We start from the raw sequence: 13,925 nt of genomic DNA on the forward strand, positions 1-13,925 counted from the left end.
AATGTACAGTAGAATCAAATCTCTCCCACCAGAGTATAAAGAGATTCGCCTGACTGAGGGCTGTGAGGGGAATCTGGAGGTGTTCTATAATGGAACCTGGGGGAATGTGTGTGTAAATGGGATGACGGATGAAACAGTGAATCTGATCTGTCGAGAGCTGAACTGTGGAAGATCTGGGAGTGAGAGAGCTACCAAGGCAAGAGTGGAATCAGCTCCTAACTGGCTGGATGATGTGAAATGTAGGAAACATGACTCCACTCTGTGGCACTGTCCATCTTCTCTTTGGGATAAAAACGAATGTGACAAAAATAATGAGGTGTCTCGGATTACCTGCTCAGGTAGGCAATTACTCAGATTAGAGATGGTTTAATTTATGTAAGTTTAATGCATAAGTGGGAGTTAATATGTTGCCATTAGAACATAATTTTCAGTCTGTCTTAAATGAAGTGATGAGTTTGGTTTACACATTTTTGTCACAGCATCCCAAAACCAGCCTCAGAGTCAAAGAATATGCTCTTCATCTCGCTACCAAAAATTCTGTTCAGGTAAGGCTTGACATTTCAATAATCTATTAAGCTCAATTTTTGTACAATTTCTGCAGATATTAAAAATAAAATGTTAATGTACTATATCTGTTATGTATGTGATACTCTGGTCTTCACTTATAATGGTCAAAACACTAAAATCAAAACCAGAACTATAGCAATGGGTCAAAGGACACCAAGGAAGGCAATTAATCAGCCTTAATTTTAACACATTTTTTGTGATTATGTAATTTTGGTAAAGGGCTGTATATGGCATTGTTGACAATTCATGTATGTGTGTGTGTGTGTGTGATGCAGATCACCTGCCTCTTAGACTGAAGGGAGGAGCGGGAAGCTGCTCTGGATGGCTGGAGGTGTATTATAATAAAACACCAGGGTCTGTATGTGGTGATCTGTGGGACATCAGGCATGCTCAGGTGGTCTGCAGGCAGCTGGGTTGTGGGCCGGCGCTGAGTGCTAATACAAGTGCTGCTGATGGTTCTGGTGGAGGAACTATCTGGATGAACAGAGTGAAGTGTAGAGGGAATGAGATTCACCTGTGGGACTGTCCTCATTCCCTGAAGAACCACACTGACTGTTCCCACAGTGCTGGAGTCACCTGTGCAGGTCAGAGGAGCCGAATGACTACAATTTAAGCACTTTTAACTCAGTGTTTAGAATCTGATGAAGTACATTAATTATTAATAGTATTATTATTATATATTTACAGACACACCCGTGCCTACAACTACAACACCCATAGCAACAACCACCACCTCCACCACCACAGGTACTCTTTTTGCCTCTTGGGTACTTATTCTAAATGTAAGATAAATAGACTGTTCAGCTCTACACAGTTTCAGTTCTGTGTGTTTTTATTTCCAGTTATTCAGACAGTGAAGAGAACAGACCCTCCTCCACAAACTCCTCCACCAGCTGTTCCCTCCATCTATCCAGTGTCTCTCCTGGTTCTGGGATCTGTGCTCTTCCTGGCCTTAGTGCTTCTGGTTGTGCTGTTTTATCAGAACAGAGTGCTCAGGAGAGGTAGGGAGATTCAGAGATCATCTAAAATCCACTTTCTGTACTTTATCTAATCATCATTAATCTTTCAATCTGTCATCAGTCTTCTCTTCTACTGAACTGACTCCATGTTTCTCTCTGTCTCTCTCACAGTGATCTCTAAGAGGAGGAGGAAGACTCTGCCTGAGGACATCTATGAGGAGATCGACCCCAGATACGTCACCACCAGAAATTATTCAACTCAGCGGAGTGAGTGATATATGCTAAAGTGTATTGTGTTAAAGATATTATTATATTTCAAGAAATAAAATAAACACATCATATTCTGAAGCTATTATAGCAATGAATATGTATTTATTATTTATTCAGTTTATTGTATTTCTCAGTGTATTAGTAATAAGACAGTATCAGGGAAAGGAGTGTGAAATGTGTATTAAATGAAGTGTGCAGTTAGAGTAGATCTACATGTAGTGTAGCTGCTGCTAAGCATCTATTAGCAGCAGCAGCTAAACTCTATAACTCCTGTACAACTTCCATTTATGGACACACAGAGAAAACCACATAGCTGCAGGTGTGTGTGTGTGTGTGTGTGTGTGTGAGAGGGGTGATGTTAAGACAGGAAGGTGGAAAGGGAGAGAGTGAGGAGGGGGTTATAAAGTAAGACTGTGTGCATGTTTGTGTGTGTGTGTTGGTGATTATTAAATATAAAGTGATTATACATATGTGTGTGTGCATGGGGGGTGGTTGGGTGAAGAGCATGGGGTGCATGGGGTGTTAGAATGTGTGTGTTTATGCTTGCGTGTGTGTATGATGATGTTTAGCAAAGGAGGAAAAAGTGAGTAAGTCAGTGAACAGGTGGGTAAATATGTTGCTGAATGGAAGAGTGAATGTATGACTGACTGACTGAATAAGTGAGTGAGGGAGTGAAGGAGGGGTGAGCTACTGGTTTGATGTACTGGGAGATAAAACGGCCTCGACTGTGGCAGAATAGCACAGCTTCTGATTCACCAGCCAGACAAGTACAGCAATACAGTGTTTCGGCCATAGATACCATAGATGTGAATGAATGACTAAATAATAGAGGTTAACGTGACTGACTGAATAAAAAGAGGATGAGAAAGAGAATGAGTGAAACATTTAGTAAGTGAAAGACGGGTAACTGATTGAATGAATAACTGAATAAGAGAATAAGTCTTTGTCTCATTACACAGATTTGCTCAATAGTGTCTCTCATTTTCCTGTGTCTGCTAAGTGTACAATAGTGTACAATAATCACTTAATTTGCCCCTTACTTTATTCTGCATCAAGACAACCTAGCAGAAAATGAAAAAAAAAAAAAAAGTTTAGATTTGGAGTGAAATCTCACTTATATAACTGCAGTATTTAGCATTTAAGCAGCAGTGTCCAATACAGGTAAAGAGAAGTGAGGTGAAGTGTCCCCCTAGGGCTTAATACAGGATTTGGGACACGGTCTACATCAGACAGTGAACAATTGAGTGAGCTTGTGAGTGAGCCAGTGTGGATGTGTTTTTTTTTTTTAAAAAGCAAAAATAGTTTTAATGTTATTAATAGTTACAATTTATTTTAATGATCTTCACTGTCAAAAAAAAATACAAACACAATCAAACACTCTCCCCTGCTCTCTGAGCCCCCTGTACAGCTCTAGTTCTATACTATATCTATACTAGTTCTGTAATAAACTCAGCATTTTGTCAGTCAAATCAGATATATGAATATTTACCTATTAATTCATGTTTTCCCTTATATAATCTACCAATTAGAAAATCTATGTGATTGAATTACATTGCTGATTTCTACCACATTTAGAAAGTCACAGGAACATATTTTAAGTATTTAAAAAGAATAAAATACATTTTTATGATTAATGACCTGAAGTGCAGTCTCATTTATCTGGTGACATATAAGGTTGGGCCAATATGTGGATTAGTGAGACAGACAGAACAGATGGATTTATATTTAAAATAAAATAAAGTGAGTGTAATTACTGAAGTTGTTATTCAGAGGCTTGTGGGAGGTTCTGTAATCTGAACGTGATTTGAGACTGTTCTGATCTCCTCTAACAGGAAGAATGCTCTCTGAAGGTCAACAATCAGGATATGAGGATGTGGATGAGGAGCTTCTCTCAGGTAAGAAGATCAGTTTCTGTTACATTAGCTATTTAGAAAATAATTATAATAATAATACAACATTCATATTTAATACCAAATATGAAGCTCCGAAAACTCTTATGCGCGTCTATACGGTGTATTACGGTAGCCGCGTGCACAGCGGACCAGGAGGAACAGAGGCTCGCGCTTCTCGTGCAGAGACTAAAAATGGAACAGAAACGAGTTTTACAGCTGAATAAAAATGATATAACCCGGTATAATCAACAAATATACACCAGAAACACAACTACTTATCTGTAGAACAGTGTAACGTTTTTGAAATGGTTGGAGTCCTATAAAACAAGCAAATCAAATGGCTATCAAATGATACACCTGAAGTCTTGAACATCATTTCTAATTGTATGTTTTCAGCAAAAAACAGGAAAATGAAAGGGTTATTATATCACACCACTACATTCTTAAAGATCTCTTTCTCTTGTACTCAAGATAAATGTTTCAAGTGACTGCATTACTGCATCATTTTGAAGTAATGGGATACCAAACTTCTATATACAGTTGTTCATAAAACAGATTTGATTACTTGTGTGCTGTCCTCTGCATTTCCATATCAGATATTCAGCCTTACTTTAATGCACGTGCCCAAGCCCAAAACAGGCTAAATAAAACATACAAATTTACATTACATGTTTATTTAAAAATGTATAATCCACCATAATTTATTGTATCATTGTAATGCTTCATTTACTGTTTTATTTTATATAAAAGAGTTATTATAAATTATATGTATATTAGTCTGGCCCTTTTAAATCGTTCCTATTTCTAATGTGGACAAATTGGGGAAATTAATTACCCACCCCTGGGCTGGTAGAAGAGCTGCTACTCTTCATATGTGCTGGTTTGTTCTGGACCTGTGTTTGAGTGTTGTGTGTGAGTGCCCTCTAGTGGCTGAACTGAGTTATTACCTGTAATCAGCTCATTTAACAGAGATCATAACACTCAGAGACTGCATTCTGAACATGTTTCATTCTGTTTAATTCTGAGTTATTTATTTATTTATTTATTATCCTGCTGAGAAAGAATTCAGAGCAGAAAGCATAAAATCTGATATTACGCTGCTAATGTCACTGACAGTAACTGCTTTAGATGCAGAAGGTCTTGTGTTTAACAGCCCTGGTTTAATACAGGAGCTGCTGCTGCTCTGAAAACCTTTATGATTCAGTGCTGATTTTGATGAAGGTGAACAGGACTGTTCTGATCTCCTCTAACAGGAAGTATCCTCTCTGAAGATCAGCATTCAGGATATGAGGATGTGGATGAGGAGCTTCTCTCAGGTGAGAAAGAGTCTTTTGATCCAGGTTGAGTTTATGTGATTTTTCTATAATGTTTGTAGTTCCCTTCTGTTTTAGAATGAAATGATTCTTATACTGTGTCTACTTTATTTATCTGATTAAATAAAGTAGACACAGTATAAGAATAATTTCATTTCAACAGGCGTCCTTTCTTCATAATTGCATCATATTAATAACAGCCTGTTTCCACTGATTTCATGTTTTTTACTTAATTTAAAATTAACTACAATAAAGCCGTTATTTTTATTTTTTTCCCCAAATATAATTAATTGTAATAAAAGATTCTGTCGTTTTGTTCTAGAAAAGTCTTTGATTGGAGTAAAGACAGAATATTATGATGATGTCATCATCAGTGATCTGATAAGTGAGTTATTTTCTTAATTAATCTCCTGATTTTATCTGTAGTGTACAAATTTTGTGCTCTGTTTATAAAGACAGTTTAATTTAATTTAATTTAGGTGAAGCAGAAAAGGAGGATACAGCAGAGAGCTATGATGATGTCATCACAGGTGATCTAAAGAGTGTGTTAATAATAAATCTCCTCACATTAAATTTCCCAGTGTTAAATGTTCTAGTGTTTTATAGTTAGATTGTGTTTTTTTTTTTTTAAATAAATGTTAATTTAACACAAACAGTGTTGATTTAATTCTAAAATTATTGATTTAACAGTGATTTGTTGCATTGATTTTTTCTTTACATTTAATCTTTATATTAAATTAATCTGTGTATATAGACTTTATGCTTTTATTTGATTCAGGTGATGCAGAAAAAGAGGAGTTAGCCGAGAGCTATGATGATGTCATCACTGCTGAGCAGATCCCTGATAGTGAAGCAGGTGTGTTTTTACATTTTACATTGTTAGTGAAAACTGCAGCTGACTTACCTGAGATTGAACTGAACTGATCCTGAGTAAATTTCTAAGAGCTCTTTTTTTATCTAAAAAGTGAAATGAATGTAGAGACTGTTCTCGAGACCAAGACCAGATTTCAGCAGTGTGTGTAATACCAAACAACAATGGAGATTCACTATGATCTTACCCAAGTGATTCAGATATCTCAGAATCTGTAAAACCTTTAGTACAGAAGCTGATATCACTGGAATGGCTCTTTAAAACACTCCCCAAATCTCACTTCTACACTTGTATTTTCATGTTTAACAAGCTTTTAAACACACAATTTTAAACATGGGAAAGGGAAATAAATACCCATTAAATTATGAGTAATATGGAGTAACAAAGATAGGCAAAGGTTTTCCAACATGTATTTAAAAAAATATTTTTCAGGGACCCTCAAATTTTACACTGTAGGTTTTTTAGGGCTCCTAAGGGTTGATAAATCACCATGTTAAGTGGTTCTGTCTGAAACTCATTAGAAACACAGCTGTCCAAAAAGTGCATTTATATGTTTTAAATGTCTTTTAAATGTATTTTATTTTAGATGATGCCGCAGAGAATTATGATGATGTCATCAGTGTTGATCAGAAGTCAGCTGATGTAACAGGTATGTTTATAATGTAACAGTACTGTAATCTCCAGCATGAACACAGTCACTGATGATACTGAAGCTGATTTAATGACATTTATCTCTACATTCTGACAGAAGACGTGTCAGATAACTATGATGATGCTGTTCCCACTGAACCAAACTCCACCATTATGACCAGTAAGATTTTATTCATGTAGAGAAATCATTTTAAAATTAGGTTCAACACTGGAAAAATATTAAGTTCCTGGTGTAACGGATCTTCTAATGTTGGTGCAGGGGAAACACCAGTGGACTATGATGATGTCATTACTGCTGAACAGGACGTGGGAGGAGTTAAAGGTGAGGGGCGGAGCTTGTGTTCACTGCTACATTACAGATGTGTGGAGGGGTTTAAGTGATTTTATTGACATAAAACATGTTTACTTTACTCACGTCACATGATTACAAATCAGGATCTTCATTATTTTAATGAGGAAAAGTAAAGAAAATGTTTAAAGAAACAGAATTTGAGTTAAACTGGATCTAAAAACCCTCTAATACACAAAACAGATCACAGTATTATAATGATGTTTTAATTAATAGTGAGAAAAATCTGATTAAATATGTTGGTTTGTTCTTATATATGTATTTTTTCTGTAAAAGAGAATCTGAGATTTTGAGACTCTTTTATCTCACAGATTATGAAGACGTGAAGGAGGAGCCTCAGACAGAGATTAATCATGTGACTGAGAGACCACACCCACTGTCCTTCCTCAGGAAATTACATTCAAACCTCTTCAGACACAACAAATGATCTGTTATAGATCAAAGTTCATACATGCAAAAATATTTAGTTTATTCAAGCTTTTAAAATGTGTTTATTTTTATGTTTTTATCTTTATGAAAACTTTTGTTGCCTTAAAAGCTGCAAAATGAATCATAGTTTAAAACTCTGATAGTGTTTTTTGTGTTTATAATGGTAAAGTAGAGAAATATGTTTTGGTAAGAAATTAATTAGTTTAAGAGGATCCTCTGTTGATCCTCTGTTGGTGAGAGATAACTTTTTGATCAGTGTTGATTTTTTAAATCAGCAGCTTTTTGTGTTTTTTTTTTATCAAACACTCAAATACAAACTGAAGGATTGATTGGTGATTATCATGTACTTAATATTCTAATTATTTAATTAACTAATCATAAAAATAAGTGCCTGTTGATTTTATTTGCATATTTGTTTATAGTGATAAAATAAACTAAAAATAAAAGTCTTGCTTTCAAGACTTATCAATGCAATCCTAAAAGAATATGGTACAGTTATGTAAAGGTTCTGTGACATATACTTGACAGTGACTTGAACTTCAGTGAAAAGTGTTTATTTTAAGGATTGTACTTTTTTTTAATATATATATATAATGCTATTTTCCAATTTTCCATTTTTTCTGTTTTGTTATAAAATGTTCTGATAAAACTAATGTGAATATGTCTAAATAATATTTAATTGTTAAAGACTGTAGACCCTTTATTACAAATGAACACATGCAATATTATAAGTTTTAAAGTTATTTTTATTTTGTCTTCACTTCTAAGATGTATCTCCTGTTGTAATGATAAAGCTAAACTTATTAAAATCTGCATAATTTCAGTTTTACAGTATTAGAGTACTAGACTCCAGGCAGGTTACTCAGTGTAAATCTCCAGACTCCACATGGCTTCTGGAGTCAGAGTTTAGACCAGGGGTCCTCAAACTTTTAAACTAAAGGGCCAGCTCACTGTTCTTCAGTCTTCTGGGGGGCCGGACTAAAAATAAACATTAAAAACTATTTATCATGTGATACTGGTTGCATAATATATGCTATATGTGTAATTCACAATGCAGACATTTTAATGATTTATTAAGTAATAATTTCCATTATCCTACCTCAACATGCTTTTCCATAAGTTAATGTGAACTGTGAGCCTGCTTCTGGCTGACAAGACTGTCAATGTCAGGTTCCATGTTTGTTACTCTGTGTAGTGGGAAAATGGCAGAATTTTTTCTCCTTCACATGTTTAAGGAGGAGACCCAGTTTTACTTCAAAGCGCACCATCCGTGGTAACACTCACTAATTTAGCCCAGTCCAGATCTAAATCCGCCACCGTTTGGTGAACTTTCCTGTAGATGTCCTCTCCTGTTGTCGTTCCCTTGATGCTTTGTAGTCCAGCAAGCTCCTCTGTGACTTCGAACTTATCATAATTCCGCGGATGAAAATCAACAGTTGCGCCGTGTCACGCATACGTTGCTTTTGTCAAGAGCCAGTGAAAAGGAGCAAAGTCTTTTTGTCTGAGTTTGCAGTTGAAGGTGCAAATTGTCGCCCATTTCTTCTACTCTCTGTGTAACTGTGGGTGCGGATAGACTCACCGCGCTGAACAGGTCCGCCTCCTTGACAACCGCCGTCAGGCACTGTTTTACAAACTCTCCGTCGGTGAACGGCTTTCCACTGCTAGCTATTAGCTTGGCCACTTGAAAGCTAGCTCGAACTGATGATATATTTAGGTGTTTTTGCTTTATAAAAGAATTTTGCTGAGTCTCCAACACATGTTTCAGTTTTGCTATTTTGTCTGTCCTCACCTGCCCCGTCAGACAGCCGAACTTGTCTTTATGGCGCGATTCATAATGGCGGCGCAGGTTGTATTCCTTAAACACGGCGACTGACTCCTGGCATATGAGACAAACAGCCTTTTCTTTACATTGCACAAAAAGGTAGTCAGAGGTCCACTGTTGATTAAATACCCTGCACTCAGAGTCGATTTTTCTTTTCCTCGACATTCCGTCAGATGTGAGTCTCAGAGCTCATGCGAACAGCACAGAGCGAGTGGTAGTATGTTGTCTGATTACCGTGGGAAATAGCCTTCTGTTTTTTTTCATCTGTCTACGGAGACACTCGATGGCCAATTGTCATTTTTTTTTACTGTTTTTTTCCCCCCGTATAGCTAATGCTGCTTGCGTGAGGGGCCAGGGAGCAGGTACTGCTGTTGGAGCTAAAGGGGCCGGTCAAATGAGCGCAGGGGGCCGTATGCGGCCCGCGGGCCGTAGTTTGAGGACCCCTGGTTTAGACTGTGATGTTCAGTAAAGCTCATAGAAACTCTGCATTATTCCTCTTACAGTCTGGATGGGGAGCAGATTTAGGCAGCACTACACTCATGTGGATTTTCACTAATGTGCAAATAAAGACAACAAGTCTGTCCAGAGTAGACTGGAGATTTACACTGAGCTCATTTTAGTGAATATTTACCCTTTTTATTTCTGATATCTGACACCTGCTGTCTGATGGTGCTGCCACCTGCTGGCTGGCATAGTGCCAACACCTCCAAATTCATTGTTGTAAAATGACTCTACATATTTAAGTGTTATTGATTTGTTTATTACATTTTACTGTATTTTATTAGTATTTTTTATATCTTATTATTATTTATTTAACAAAAAACTGATTATTTATTTAACAATTTTAAGTAAGTTATAGTTTAATATGTCGTTCTCACAGTGGAAATCACCTGATCATGCAGATGATGGCAGACCTTTCTCATGATGGTATGTGGTAACCAGTGTTCTCAAGTCTCACGCTTTGAGCGTGTGACACACTCACCTCAGCGAGTTCACACGCTCACACGCCACACATGGTACTTCTCACGCTTGCCAATCCATCGGCTGTATATTATAATGTACTGTCGTTGAGCCAATCAAAATATAGATCGCTCTGTTGTTAGGCAGACCTAGTCAAAGAGGGAGGAGTTTCAGCCAGAGAGTCAGGCGCAAAGAACTGTCCGATTCGAAAGTTCTGAAACACAGGTCGGTAAACAACTGAAGGAGAACAGCAGCAGCCCCCCAACCCCCATATCATTAGAAGCGGACTACAGGCGCATAATACTCCCCTCTGAGTGGCGAAAGACTTGCACTTAGCACGGTTAGTGGCTCATGCTAATACTTCTCTAGGCTCCGTGCTGGGAACTAAACTGAAACTCCTGCACAGCGCTATAAGCGTTATATACAGCTTGCTATATAACTTTGCTGATCATTACAGTACAATTTTTGACTGGTAAAATTCATACATAAGGCGCACCAGATTATAAGACGCACTGACAATTTTTGGGGCAAAATTAAAGTTATTATTACAATAAAGCTAATGTTATTTTAATATTTTCCTGCTTTATCAGTGGTTTTCAATGCTGGACCTGGATCACCCGCTGCTGTGCAAATGTTAATGGTTTTCTAATCTTAACACTTGATCTTAAGAGGAGGAAGTGCTTGATCATTATCTGATTAGTGTGTTGTGTGCAGGTAAACACTAAAATGTGCAGGGCAGGGGGGCCTCTAGGCCCAGGGTTTGGAGTCACTGCCATAAATAACAGAACACTGCAAAACATTTTATGTTTGTAAAATGATGAAAGTTATTTGCTTCATTTTCATGTCTTAAACTACTGTAGATTTTTATTAGTATCTTCTGTATCTTGGCTCCAGGCAGGCCAGTCTGAATAAAACAGCTGAAAGAAATTATAGTTGTGCAGTAGATCTAAGGCCCGATGTAAGTACTCTTATAAAGAGTGTTTCAAGGCTTTATTTATGGTTAAATTACATTAAATTAGTCTCACTAATCCATAAAATTGGACTCAAACAACAGTGATCTGACTTAAAGTTATATTGTATTTGATTTTATATGTAATATATAGATTGTTAGATTGGTATATATTGTTGTTATTATAACTCAGTAGTTGTACTTTGTATTAAAAAATAATAAACTTTTATTAGTAAAATGATGGCCATCTAGCTTTTTCTTATTTACATCATGCATGCCAAAAATCATGGGACGGTGATGTATCTGGTCCACTGGTACCAGCACAACACACACTAACTGATTACCGCCTGGTCAGTTGCAGTGCAGAGCTGAAAATGACCCATTATATTCAAATAATAGCTGCTCTGTGGTGGTCCTGTGCGGTCCTGACCATTAAAGAACAAAGTGAAAGAAGGATAGTAAAATAAGCAGAGAGGATTTGTTTTTTACTTAACTTAAATGTACAAAGCTTAGGAAGCTTTAGTTATATCAACACAGATATTTGCACACATTCATGTAATGACCAAATAATCTAGACTGAAAAGGGAAAGTTTGAGCAAGAATGACCTTTGGGAGACTCTACAGTGTCCAGTAACCTGTGTAGCGTATGTTCACAGATCTCATTTTTTCAAAGCTAAATGTACAGAAATCAAAAACCTTTGTTCACATCAACACAGAAATATACACACATATATGTAATAACAATACGATGTAGATTTCAATGTTTCAGCCAGATATGCTTTCAGGAGGCTCTACAGTGCCAATTAACCTATAAAGAAAATGTTCAAATGCCTCGTTTTTTTTAACAAACTAAGTGTACAAAAGTCAGGATCCTTTGGTCATATCAACACAAAAATCACATACAAACATATAATAACAACCTGATGTTCAGAGCAAAATTTCGGCTAGATTAACCTCTGGAAGACATGTTATTACCCACATCATTCTTTGCATATATCGTTTTTACTAAACTAAGTGGAGCTAAAAGTCAGGATCTTTTACTCATATCAACAAAGCAATTTACACACATATATTTAATAAAAATACAATGTTGATTTCAAAGTTTCAGCCAGATCTACATCGCCCATTAACCTATAAAGCATATGTACATAGGCCTCACTTTTTAAACAAACTAAATGTACAGAAACCTTTATTCATATCAACACAGAAATTCACACACAAACCACAAAACACCTGGGCTTTAGACACACAACAGCTTCTTGTTCACTGAAAATACAAGTAAAAGTGAGAAAATATTAGGATTTGGCAACCCTGTGCACAGAAACAGCCTGTGGATCAGAAAGGTCAGAGGTCAAAGTTGTGCAAATGGACACAGATCATAAGTTCATCACTGTAGTGCAGAATAACACAAGCAGCAGTTTTATAGAATTAACTGTATTTATATGAGTACAAGCCGTCAGCGGCCCATAGCGCCACCTGCAGTCCTTCAAACATAGATCAACATTCCTGCACTGCACATCCAACATAATGTAGAATCCATTCTAACACTAATTCATTATGTTCTGAAAGACACAGGAGGAGAGATGAGCTACAAGATACATCTCTGTAGATCTGATAGAAACCATCAGTATCATCAGCAGATCAGTAAAGATAAAGAGACACTTTACAGGCCTGAACATAGACATTAAAAATGCTCTATCTGCCATCTAGTGGAGAATTTGTAGTACTGCAGTTACTGATACACTGATTCTGTACAGCGTTATTAAGAACTCTTTATAATGTAAAATATGAGTGTTACAATGTATTATTATAATTAAAAATACTTTTTTTATTGGTATGTTTATTATGTATGTAAATTATAGTTTGTTCTCTATTTCTTTATTAATCCTGATTTTCTTTCACAGCGTTCTCTGCATAACAAAATCATAAAGAAAACTACACCTACCTTAATAAAAAAAAACTTATTCTATTTAGTTTAATGTGTCATAAAGTTTAAAGAGTGGTAAATATGTGTTTATTTTATATGAGCCCTCACAGTACGACTGTGTGTGTAAATATGTGCTAGGAGAATCTTTATCAGTGTATGGATCAGCTCTCTGCAGGTGCAACATTAAAGCTGTTTTACATTGGAGTGTTTCCTGTCTCTAAATTCAGTCTCCTGTACACACACACACACACACACACACACTCTCTCACAGCTATATAGAGAGAGGAGGGATTGTGCTGACGCACTTTTGATAAATATGGAGAAATAAAAAAATGCCTCCTCTGATTTGTCACTGAAAATGTTTGATGATTTCCTCTCCTCTTTCTAATAAGGTCATAGTGAGTGTGATTGGCGGCTGTGGGGTCTCTCTCTCTCTCTCTCTCTGTCTCTCTCTCTCTCAGGTTCTTCAGTCTCTCTGGGGGAGTGGAGGTGAAGCTTGTTCTGCTGCTGAGTTGAACGGAGTGTGTGCAGGTCAGAGGGAGATGGACAGCTGTGTGCTTCTCATTCTTCTGTCCTCCACAATCACACTCTCCACAGCTGGTAAGGGTAAGTGAACTATAGAATATAAGATCAAAATGTAGAAATAAATTCAGATAAATTTACAAAAATCTGATATATTCACGTTTGTATGTATGCAAGTATGTTTATATTAAACTTTTATCATTTATTAATTTTGTTAGTCATTTTCCTATTTATTGAAAGAATTTAAAAAAGTTAACAAAATATTTGTTTAGCTAATAAATAAATATGTAATGGTTGGTAAAAATCTCTCTCTCTCTCTCTGTTGTACAGAGGTGAGTGTGAGGTTGGTGGATGGTGGGAGTCGCTGTGCTGGGAGAGTGGAGGTTCATCGTGATGATCAGTGGGGAACAGTGTGTTATCATAGCTGGGATTTGACAGATGCTG

The 13,925-nt window shown here is 36.6% G+C and overlaps 1 protein-coding gene across 1 annotated transcript in view; it reads left to right on the plus strand.

Moving 5' to 3' along the window:
- LOC111188555 (antigen WC1.1-like) overlaps positions 1–7,909 on the plus strand; it is a 29,359-nt gene extending 21,450 nt beyond the window's left edge. Inside the window, exons 26-40 of the mRNA XM_049474217.1 lie at positions 33–338; positions 480–545; positions 843–1,151; positions 1,255–1,314; positions 1,410–1,568; positions 1,698–1,793; positions 3,629–3,691; positions 4,942–5,004; positions 5,324–5,386; positions 5,481–5,531; positions 5,780–5,857; positions 6,459–6,521; positions 6,621–6,683; positions 6,783–6,845; positions 7,184–7,909. Coding sequence (XP_049330174.1) covers positions 33–338; positions 480–545; positions 843–1,151; positions 1,255–1,314; positions 1,410–1,568; positions 1,698–1,793; positions 3,629–3,691; positions 4,942–5,004; positions 5,324–5,386; positions 5,481–5,531; positions 5,780–5,857; positions 6,459–6,521; positions 6,621–6,683; positions 6,783–6,845; positions 7,184–7,299 — 1,619 coding nt within the window. The 3' untranslated portion in view covers positions 7,300–7,909. The remainder of the gene's footprint in view (positions 1–32; positions 339–479; positions 546–842; positions 1,152–1,254; positions 1,315–1,409; positions 1,569–1,697; positions 1,794–3,628; positions 3,692–4,941; positions 5,005–5,323; positions 5,387–5,480; positions 5,532–5,779; positions 5,858–6,458; positions 6,522–6,620; positions 6,684–6,782; positions 6,846–7,183) is intronic.
- Positions 7,910–13,925: the final 6,016 nt, after the last annotated feature.

The sequence above is a fragment of the Astyanax mexicanus genome, chromosome 2 (assembly GCF_023375975.1).
Source record: "Astyanax mexicanus isolate ESR-SI-001 chromosome 2, AstMex3_surface, whole genome shotgun sequence".
In the NCBI taxonomy this organism is placed as follows: domain Eukaryota; kingdom Metazoa; phylum Chordata; class Actinopteri; order Characiformes; family Acestrorhamphidae; genus Astyanax; species Astyanax mexicanus.